The sequence below is a fragment of the Fringilla coelebs genome, assembly GCF_963513975.1.
Source record: "Fringilla coelebs genome assembly, chromosome: 1".
NCBI lineage: Eukaryota > Metazoa > Chordata > Aves > Passeriformes > Fringillidae > Fringilla > Fringilla coelebs.
The window spans coordinates 61,319,979-61,331,090 of NC_140028.1; the positions used below are offsets into that span (position 1 = coordinate 61,319,979).

Consider the following 11,112-nt stretch of genomic DNA (forward strand, 5'->3'; position numbering starts at 1 on the left):
AGATTAAAGATGTGAAAACTGTTGAAAGTCCCAGGCTAAGAAACAAGTTCCAAGATTATCATTGAAACTGCTAGATATAAGCCTTCTACCTCCTGAAAGCTGCAGAGTAGGAAAGCTTTTTGCTTGTTAGCAACCTGGAGTCCTGCAGGCTTTTTACCAGCTTGCACAGCTAGATGGGACTGACTTACTGCTTGCAAGTCCCTGTAAATTGATCTCTAAATACTTTGGTCTTTCTTTGGGATAAACAACATGTTAGTAAACCTACTAATGTGTGTAGGAGAGCTAAACTGTAAGCCATGTACAGTGTTATTAGACAAATCAAAATACTATATAAAGAATACTTTGATCTGGGCTGAGTTTCAAAATCTCTTCTAGAGCTTGCTAAAAGCAACAAATAAAAACCTGTAGCCTGCTGGTCACACACTTGGGATTTATTTTCTGGGCCAGGATTTCTCTGTTGATCTTGGAAACCCAGCCTTATATCTGTAGAGACACAAAACAGTCAAGAGCAGCTTTTTCCACTGACCCATCACTGTTTTCTCAGCAGGTAGGCTGTGCCATCTGCTCCTAGAAATATGAAGGAGGAATAGGGTCCAGCTAGCCATCATCTTAAATATATTAAAAAGGGGGACATGCAATTGCTGCATTGGGCAATTGAATCACAAATCTTAGCGCATGTCAAAATTAGCAGGTTTAGATGCTTTGCTTGCAGTGATTTTGAATAAGACATTGGGGATCCTCTTACACACAGCAGTGCATGTGTTAGCTTGTGGTGGTGTTTTCCACAGGACTATAGCTGTGCATGGATCCTTCTGTGCTGCAGCAGACTTTATTTTATGTGTCTGTTTATTTCAGTGCCTAAACAACAGCAGACCCTTCCAGAGAGTCGGTTTGCATCCAGTAAAGGCGACTCCATCTCAGCGTCCTCAGAAAAAAATTCAAAAGCTGAACCAAAGGCAGAAGCTGGTGCAAAGGCCAGAAGTTCTTCCAATACACCAACTAGTCCAAAGCCCCCACTGCAGTCAACAAAGCCCAGCCTGGCAGGACGACCCACAGTGCCACAGAAACCACGCTCTGCCTCTCGTACTGGTGAGAAGCTCTTCTGGGCAGTTGTTATCCCCAGCTGTGGGTGCTGTTCGTGTGGGCTGTGCTGGAGACAGCCATTGCCACATCCTGGACAGAAGTCAAAAAGAGAGGGACAGGTTCTTCATTGCCTTGCTCTTTACTCACATCCTTCTTTTCCACCTACTTTTGCCCTAAATCAAATAAACTTATTAAAATGGTTTAATCTGTGATCCTCAAGAGTAAAGTGTGAGAAGCAGAAGGGGCAGTGGCAGAGCTGTTTTTGAGTTAGCCTGCTATCACAGAAGAGGTGAGCATTGAAAGCTGCTTCAGCATCAAAGCCCTATTGTAGTAGCACTGACAAAAATAAATGTGTTTTCTCTAAAAACCTGGCTCTATATACTAAAGTCCTTGGGGTTTTGTGGCAGGCTGCTCTTAGCCCCTCAAGTGCTTGCCTGTTTCTCAATAACTTGTACAAACCATCTGACTCTTACTTTTTCTTTGTTTAGCCTTTGTTTATTTCCTTTTTGCTTTTGACTGAAAATAATTGTAACTGGGCTTTTATAACCCTGTAAGACTGCTTTCTGCCCAGATATTATCTTAAGGTTTCCAATAGGGGAAAATGTTTCAGCACATCTCCCATGCATTTGTCTGTCTGCTGTTTAGCAGGCCAGTGTCACAACCTCCTCTTCCCAAAGTACAGCCACTGCAATTGAGGGAAATTAAAAGCCAGTTACAGACTTCCCAAGTATCTACATGAAATATAGCTCTTTAGCTGCCAGGGAGTGAAAAATATGAGCAGGGTAAGGTCTTGCAGCCCTCTTGACTTTTCCCATAATCACTGTTGACCTTAGAATGATGTAATTTCTGATAAGGATGAGGAGTCAAAGGGATGTTACAGCCTCCTTCCTGCCCTTGATGTGAAACCTGAGCCTTCCTTAGTCTCTGCACTCCAGTGGGCAGAATGTTGTTCACATACAAAATCACCTTCAGATTTTAGGTGGATTTACATTTATTTTATTGACCATTTTAGAAATGGTCATCGAAGTGAGGGATGTCGAGTTAGATGCTCAGGAAGATGAATGCAGCAGGGAGGGCATGGATTATTTAGTGATGCTCAGTCTGTAAAATAGGCAGTCAGGAAGACCTGAGCTGTCTGTTTCTGCCAGCTCCTATTTCCTGCAGAGAGAGCATACTGTGGATTTAACACAAGGGAGTAATTAATACTTACCCATAATAAGCCAGCTCTTTGGTCGATAGTAAAAGCAGCTCAGCTCTGTTGCAGTCTAACTTCTGTCCTAGTACTTGTAGTAACCCACTGCCTAAGGATGCTCAGGCAATGTGATGAAGAAAACCAAGCAATCATCCTTTCTGTGTTCTTGCTCTCGCTGTTGTTTCCAGCACTGTGGCCACACAAATAGTAGCAAATTTTTTGCTAAGTAATCTGGGTGCAAAGGAGCACAGCTCAGATGTCCACAAATTGTCAAAGACTGAAAGTCTGTATCTAGCTGTGTTTGCCAGTCACTGTGCTCCTCCTTGTGTTGATACTGAGCTTTCCCAAGCAAGTGGCCTCACGGGCATATCAAACTCATGGAGAAGGTCCAAGAATTACTGTATCATCTGTTTCATACCAAATTGCATTTGGGAAGCTCATGACTTTCCTGTGCTGAAAGTGAAACCATTGACTCTTGTGGTCTCTCCTTAGTAGAGATAAATTTTGATTAATTTCTAGTATGCAACTGAATTAACTCTTTTTACAAATACATAGTACAGATGATACTCTGACTTCCTTTTGTTCTTCTGTCAATGCTAACCTGTCTTTCTAGTTCCTCTGTTATGTACATATGTTTACTTCCTGAAAAGCAAACTTAAAATCTTAATAATCTTAATAAAAAAACTTAATAATCCACTGTGGCTGTACTTCCCTACTGTGCAAATGAGGCCTGTGGAGTGTAAGACTGAAAAGGTCTTCCTGTAAAGATGGTAGTCAGCTTGCCTTACATAATCCATATCCAGCCTTTTAGAGAAACAAGATATCCTGATGGTTTTAAACTATAGATTTAAGTTTCAGATTTTCTCAGTCCAGAAGATGGACTGAAGTATTTTTTTTCCTTTAGGCAACTCTTTATGGATGCCCTTGTGTTATGCTCTGGGAAGTTATTCATGGAAGTACAGAGTTCTGTAATGCTTTTTATGTAATTTTTTTTTGTGGTTCACTTTTAGACCTTATCATTGTGAAACAGGACATCTGAATTGATGAGTTTATTATGTTTCAGAACAGCACAAATATAACTAGAACAAATATTTCCAGAAATCCATCCACTTTTTTTTCAGCTGTTCTTTACAAATTTCTACTTATATCTTGCAGGTAAATCACACGGTCGCATCAGATTTCTATTTGCACTACAATAGCAGCACACATGAAAAATGCTGAAATTGAGATCTTCTGTTTGACTGCTAAAAGTCTTTCACCCATCCATACAATTTGTTCTCTTCTTGTAATGTAAATTCCTGAATCCTTCTTTTTCTGACAGGTTCTGGCTGTTTTTTGTTTGTGTATTATGTTGCAGTTTGGTCCATCATAAAGAACTGTTTCTGTGAGCTTCACAGTAGATAGAATTTTTCCTTCTCACCCTTTTGTTTGTGGTACTCCACAGAGGATGCTCCAGAGTCTCCCTCCGGCCCCAGTTCCCCAAAAGTTGCCCTACTTCCACCAGTGCTGAAGAAAGTTCCTTCTGATAAAGAAAAGGATGGTCAGAGCAGCCCCTCAGTCAGATCATTTTCTCAAGAAGGTAGGAGTATTTGTGTAACCTGGTGTCTTCTAGTGAAATTTGATGTGTCAGTGTCTCCTGATTTGTTTTCATGTGGAAGGGAAGAGGGATATGCATATGAAGGTGCAAAAAGCAGGGAAAATGTATCTGGTCACCTATTCACCTATCTTTGATCAAATCAAATAAACAATTAATCCCTGGGTAGTAATAATGTAGCTGAACAATTAAGGGATTCATGTGTACATTTATGGTTGGTTTGGTCTGAATGAAGATGTTCAGACCAATAATGTGAAATTTCACACAATAATGTGAAATGCAGCTCTGTGGTTCAGCATGTTTCCAGGGGAGCAGCCATAACTTTATTCCTCGCAGCCAGCTCACTGCTCTCTTTGTTTTCCTTTCTGTTGGTCTCTGCACTTGACTGAGTTCGCCTCCCTGTCTTTGGGCAATAAGTGTGCCAGGGCAAGGCTTGGTACCTACTATCTTTTATACACCACAGTAGGCTGCTCTCTTCTCTTTGCTGATTTTCATGTGTGCGCTGGATTTCTACTTTTGCTGATGCATTTTCATGCCCTGAGTTGATTCTCAGAAGAGCTCAAGGTTCCTCTGATAGCATAAGGTGTGTGGAGAAGTAGTCACAGGAATGTTGCTCGCCGTGGTGTTAGCTGGCACAAGTGATGATGTTTAAAATCTGGGGGTGAGATGTCTTCCTTCCCAGGTCTCTCCTGAATAAAGACATCTAAGGTGATTCCCATCATTTAAGCTGTGAAGCAAAGGGGTGCCCTTTCACACTCGGACAGCAGATTTTCACAGCATAAAATGGGAAAAAATGAGGTGAAGTAGCTACATAGTGCTGGGTCGTGAAGACTGAGAAGTTGTGCTGCCTACAGAGCCCACTGTCATCATTCAGATGATCCAGAAGTCCAGATCCAAAAGCAACAGAAGTCAGGCACTGTGCTTTCTTACTCCTTGCTCCCTTAAGCCTCTCCAGTCAAACACAGACTTTTCTATTCGGCTCTATATGGCACTGTACATATTTTATCAATAATAGTTTAGACTTGCCAGGTCCTTAAGGAGCTGCTGGTCTTTGCATGAAGTTGTTTGGGAAAGAGTAAATTCTGTTTATTTTATTTTTATTTCTTTTCATGTTTTCTTTTTTATTCATTACTGTCCTACTTCCACACTTAGCCATTCCTCTGTCCTTGCTTTCTGCCTCTCTTCAGGCTAGCATGTTCAGTTTATTTCTGCAACTGGTAAATCACTGCAAATCTGTCCGAGTTAGTAACAAAATTAAATCTCCTGTGAAATAAAGATACAAATTAGATGATACTTGATTGTGAAATTGCTTTATGTTGATGATTTAAACTGTACTTCATGGGACAATGAAAATAAGCCTCTTTGCACTGTGCAGCTGTGAGATCAGGCTGCAGTTACCAACACCTCAAGATATCTGAACTACATTTAAACAAGCAAATGGCATACTGATTACTGCTCTCTGAATAATTGATTAAATAGGTCGGATAAGTGAAAATTTTCATATTACCTTCTGTATGTGGGCCTACAGAACAGCTTAGGAGTATAAACAAATCCTTTTCCTTGCTAGAGCAAACAGGAGATTGTCAAAAAAGAGATGCAGCTCTTGACTGTGCCAAGCCATCTGGCAGCGTGACAACCACTCCGGGGCAGTATTCTACCAGTGCAGAAGAGGAAGCTAATGTGCATGGGCAGAGGATGGCACAGCCAACTTCTGGTTAGAAGTTTTCATTTTTCATCATGGTGGTGCTTGATAACTGGCACTAACAATTGTTAAGAAATGGTAATAGCAAAGAAACCACAGAAGGGTGTGGGTTTGTCACCTGTCATTATGAGAAAGGTAAAAAATCTCATAGGGTTCTAATAATATTTCTGCCCTCATGGGATTTACATGGCATGAAAAAATTCACAGATAAAACATGTTTTGTGCATTTTTCCTTTGTGTCAACTCCAGTGACCAGTCCCATCCAGCACATGCAGCCCCTCTGCAGAAGAGCACTCACTACTATCTGTGACTGCTCAGTGCAGCAGCACTGGCCTCCTGCAGGTAGGCTGGCTGCTGCTTGCTGTGCTTGCACACTTGTCATTTCTAAGATCATGTACTTTAGTGTTTCAAAAAACATTTCAGCTTGAATATTGTTAGTGCCAGTTTCAGTGCATCCCTCACAAAACCATTTGAGAACTGGGAAAATCGGATTATTTATTCTTACTTTGATTTTCAGTTGCAAAAGCAAAGAAAAATACCGCCTAAAGAACCCAAGCCCAGCACTGTTAGTCAAAGGAGCAGCTTTGACTCACAGTGAGCTCATTCAGTAGGCTATAAAAATATTCATTTATTTTATGTGCTTTTAAAATATAAAAGCTCCTGTTCTCAAATGGTACATGTTTATATGTTTCTTTACCTCTTAAATGGTTGGTTTGAACAGTTGTTCAAAATTACTTTTTTTTCTAAGGTATTTTAATTGTTTATTTGAACATCTTATGCAATTCCATTTACCCACAGTTTTTCTGTTTATAAGACATTACATAACCTTTCCACAGGCCAAAATTTATCCTTTTTGTATTATAGAATCAAACTTAGTCCATCCAAACTGGGAATCTCCCCTCCCTATCATAATCAAAATATTATATTTTAGTTCATTCTGAGATACCTCTCTGACAAAGTAAGTTTTGTAAGCTGGGATCCTGCCATAGACTGCTGCAGGTCACCTGTGTTGTATACGGTTTCATCGAGGTGAGGGTAAGCTCTTCTGGCAGAAGCCTGCTTGCATTATGTGGACTTAAATGCCTGATACATCTTTCAGTCATTTATGAGGCAAACTACTTGCCTATATTTATCAGACCATAAACTAAAATGGCTGCTGCAGGATGTGTTTTGGGTTTTGTTTGAAGTCAGTGAAGGCCAGACAAAGGCCAGGTAATTATTAGGAGGTACTGGTATCAAGGATGACTCAAAAATTTTCCAGGCTATTTCTTTGAAAAACCTATTTCTTTGAAAAACAATGGCATTTTGGAAGGTAGAAATGCCTGAATATTTTTTACAGGCTAATCCTCTCCAATTCTGTGAAATAGCTTTAAACACTTTCTCAAAATCCCTTCCTGTTTCCCAGCTTGTAATGCCAGGGTAAGAATGTAGTGTGTGTGTAGCTGCTGGCCCTTATTTCCTCACATATTTTGGCTAGCACAAATGAGAAAACAGGTATTTTGGAGACAGTAGAATTATTTGGCTGCCTTGAGATCCCTCTCTGTACTTCCCACATTCCTGGCAGTGCATGACACAGCCTGCCACACTTAGAAATGGCCACAGAGATGGTCGGTGACAGGCTGCTGCTGTGGCTGCGGCTGCATGCTGGGGACAGGCTAGGCTGTTCCCTGCAGTGGTGAGGCTACAGGTGAGTGGTACATGGGGAAGGAGAGGTGGTGCTGCATGGCCACAGCAGCTCCTGGTGCGTGTCAAGAGAGGTATTCACAAAAGTGGTCAGGAACAAAGATCAGTGTGAACCAAAGCCAACCATCCCTACCTGAAATGGTGGAGCAAAGAAGGTCTTGTAATGACAACATTTAATTTTGTGGGAGTGAAGCAAGGTGACTTGCAGCAAGGTCACATTTAAGGTCCGCTGTGTGTTTGAAGTTTCACTTCAAGTGCAAGTATGAGATTTGTAATGCTATCAGTCCTTGGGTAAGGTCACCCTGGTTGATGTGTATAACCATCTTGTTACCATAGCAGTTGTAGGCCAGGAATCTCAATAAGATTTTATAACCTTCTTTTCCAATTTATTTTGAAGCTTATGGGTTTGGAGAAAGCCCTGGCTTTATGGATATTTCAGAGTGCTGGGTGAACAAAATGTGTACTGTTTGCATTTAGATCATGGGAAGTGAATATGGCCTCCTGCTTTCCCCATTGCCAAGTACAGCAAGGTGCAGAGCCATGGGTGTCCTTCTTATCAAGGGACAGGGAGGACATTGGGACCTGGAAGTGTAGTGGAGCAGGGAGAAGAAGTTTGGGTAACTTGGATGCTGAGGTGAACCTCTGTCCTGCTGAGTCAAAAAGGAGAACACAGATATGTCCTGCTAGAGAGACAGGTCTGCCCGAGATGTGCTTCACTGGGTCTGAGGGGTGCCCAGCAGGCACATCCATCAGCCTGAGCAGTCAGGAGTGCACTGTCTGAGATCCATCCCAGCTGGAAAAAAAATGCTGTTTTGGTTTGGAAGTGTGTGTGATGAGAAGAAAATTTCCAGGCCGTTTCTAACTGTAATGTTTGTCCATGTCACAGTGAAATACTAAGTGTCATGTTTCAAGTTTGCCTGCTTGCCAGCCAACCAACCAGTGGAATAAAGCTTGCTCAAACTCTCTCTTCTCACCTTTTTCTGGCATGAAGAATTAATGGGCCTATGCTACTCTTCCTAGTGCAAATTAATTCAGTGGTATCAGGAGCACTTCCCATGTGCATTGATGACTTTTTTAATTGTTTTTTTTTTTCTTTCCTTCTCTTCTGCAATCATTAGTAAGTCCTGTTTCTGTTTCATGCAGCTGCAAAAAGAAGCCCTGGGCAGCAGTCTCATGAGTTCCAGGAACTGAAGCAGAGGTCCTTAAGTAAAGACGGCCATCAGGGAAGCAAGTCCAGTGACTCTGGAGAAGAAGCAGATAAAGATTTTATTTTTATTTAGCAATCAGTACAAGTGCTTTGTAGCGCAAGAGCTTTTCATAACAATCAGGGTTCAGCAATCAACAGCCCTTTTAGTCAGCTGCTCTTTCACCACAGGTACATTTCCATGCAGAAAACCTGATCTTCCAGTCATGACTTACAATACACCTGGCATTGATTCGGTCCTTAATTTCTGGTGTGTACAGTGCAAGGCATTCCTTCCCATGCCTTTGCCTAAAGCCAGCTATTCTTTCATGTATTCTACTTGAATTTCTCTGAAGCAGCTACAAGGAGTGCCCTGCATTAGGGCATTTAGAAAGCAAAGCAAATTAACTGGACACTGTCTTACACTAATACACTGTACAGCAGGTAATGTGTTGTACTGCTGAATGTAAATGTGTCAGATCTGCACGTGACTTACCTATAAATATATTCTTGCGGTATGCAATTGCACATTGTAATTATATTAAAAGAGCACACTAATAAAATAATTTGTATAGAGTATATATATTAAATGCTTGGGTATGGTTTTTACATTCTCCCATAGGGAGCTTCTTTCTTCCTGTTCACCTACTGTATATAAAGCTCCAATGCTTACATTTGTGTACTGTCAGAAAGCACAACAGAGAAGGATTTAGATTATGTATAACCATGGTATGCTTCCACATTCGTATATTAATGTATATAGTTGATTGGAATGAGAGCAATTGAAATTTTATTAATATTGGTGTTTTCTGGAGGCCTTCCTTGGTTCTGTCTGCATATTAGCTTCATTTCAATGTGTAATTCTATGAGAAACATAGTTCAACATCTGTAAAAACATGTCAGCTTTTGAGGGAGGGGATGCAAATTTCACGGATACCCACTTACATTACAGGTTGAAGGGATTTTATTCATATGTATATTTGTAACAATAAAAAAAAGATTTTACAACTGAAATACTAGTCTTCGTTTTTACAGCACTGCTTGTGATCTGATGGTCTCTGATCTTTGAATGCTGGCATTGGGTCACAGAGGCAAAGTGTGCAGTCAAGAAAAAAATTGTATACTTTTTTGGCTTCTAGTAAACTGCCTGTTCCAGCTGAAAGGGACATATAGACATCGTACCTTTGATGGTATCTCCATTCCAGAGTGTTCCTAAGTCCTTCTTTTCTGTTTTGGCCTTCAAGGGGGATCAATTTTGCATGCTTTGGTTGCTGGCATGCAGTTGTTGGCATGCCATGCCTTTTGGTGGCTTTCACTTTGGCGAAGATTTTTTTTTTTTTTTAAATTATCCATGCCATGTCCCTCATATCTTCCCCTCCAAGTTGTGTCTTCCTCCTTGATTTTCCCCCTGCTGTTGCAACATCTGAGAGCTTCGTTTTGGCCTGATTTGGTCCTTTGCACTGCACTTCATTTCCTCCCAGACCACTTTCTTATAGTCTCTAAATCTCCCTATTTTGGGGATTTTTTTGGCTTTTTTTCAATTGCATTTCATTTGGTCATATCTCCTTTCCAGAGTGTTTTTAGGTCTTTTTTTTCTGTTCCGCATACCATCAGCTGCAGGGACATGCACCAAAGCATTCCCAATTGATCCCCATTGAAATTGCAAGGTTTCCTTTCCTGAAAGGAAAGGAAATTAAATTTCCTTTCTTGAAGCGAAAGGAAATCTTGCGGAACTGCAAAAAGGACTTACACACCCTCTGGAAAGAAGTTATCATCAAATGAAATGGAATTGAAAAAATCCCAAAAATCCTGAAAATCGGGATATTGGGGGACTACAAGAAAATGACACTGTGGTTATGGTCAAAGGAAATGCAATTGCACAATATCTGAAAAACTCTGAAAATCAGGAGATTTAGTGACTACCAGGAAATGCTCTAGGAGGAAATGAATTTCAGTGCAAAAGGCAAAAATAGGCCAAAAGTAACTTCACAGATGTTCCAAAAGGGGGGTAAAAATCAAGGAGGTTGACACAGTTTTGGGGGGACGATATGAGGGACATGGCATGGATACTGAAAAGAAAAAAAAACAACAAAAAATTTTTCTTCTATATATATATAGAGAGAATATATATATATATGAAGGCCATCAAAAGGTATGGCATGCCATCAATTGCTGGGACATGCACCAAAGCTTGTTAAAATTGATCCTTGCTTACATCTGAAGGAGACAAGAAGTGCTTTAGAAGACTCTGGAATGGTGATACCCTCAGAGAAAATAAAATTTAAGGGAAAAAAAAAAAAAAGGACATTTAGTGACTACAAGAAAATGGATCAGGATTACATCAGGTTCAGTACAAAGGACCAAATCAGGCCAAAACTAACTTGACAGATGTTGCAAAAGCAGGGGAAAAATCAAGGAGGAAGACACAACTTGGAGGGGAAGATATGAGGGACATGGCATGGAGACTTAAAGAAGAAACAACAAAAATAAAAGTCTTCGCCAAATTGAACGCCATCAAAAGGCATGGCATGCCATCAACTGCAGGGACATGCACTAAATCATGCCAAAATTGATCCCCTTGAAGGCCCAAGCAGAAAAGACAGACTTACACTCTGGAATGGAGATACCATCAAAGGGAAAAAGTGAAGGAAAAAAAAAATGGGGAAATTTAGTGA

The 11,112-nt window shown here is 40.6% G+C and overlaps 1 protein-coding gene across 2 annotated transcripts in view; it reads left to right on the plus strand.

The window, feature by feature from the left end:
* Positions 1–9,435, plus strand: part of CARMIL1 (capping protein regulator and myosin 1 linker 1) — a 189,093-nt gene extending 179,658 nt beyond the window's left edge. The window contains exons 35-38 of one of the 2 annotated variants that reach the window (XM_084207455.1): positions 856–1,089; positions 3,720–3,854; positions 5,437–5,583; positions 8,398–9,435. In XM_084207455.1, the coding sequence (XP_084063581.1) occupies positions 856–1,089; positions 3,720–3,854; positions 5,437–5,583; positions 8,398–8,534 (653 nt within the window). In that variant the 3' untranslated portion in view covers positions 8,535–9,435. The remainder of the gene's footprint in view (positions 1–855; positions 1,090–3,719; positions 3,855–5,436; positions 5,584–8,397) is intronic. The other variant, XM_084207456.1, reaches the window with a different exon arrangement.
* The last annotated feature ends 1,677 nt before the right edge of the window (positions 9,436–11,112 follow it).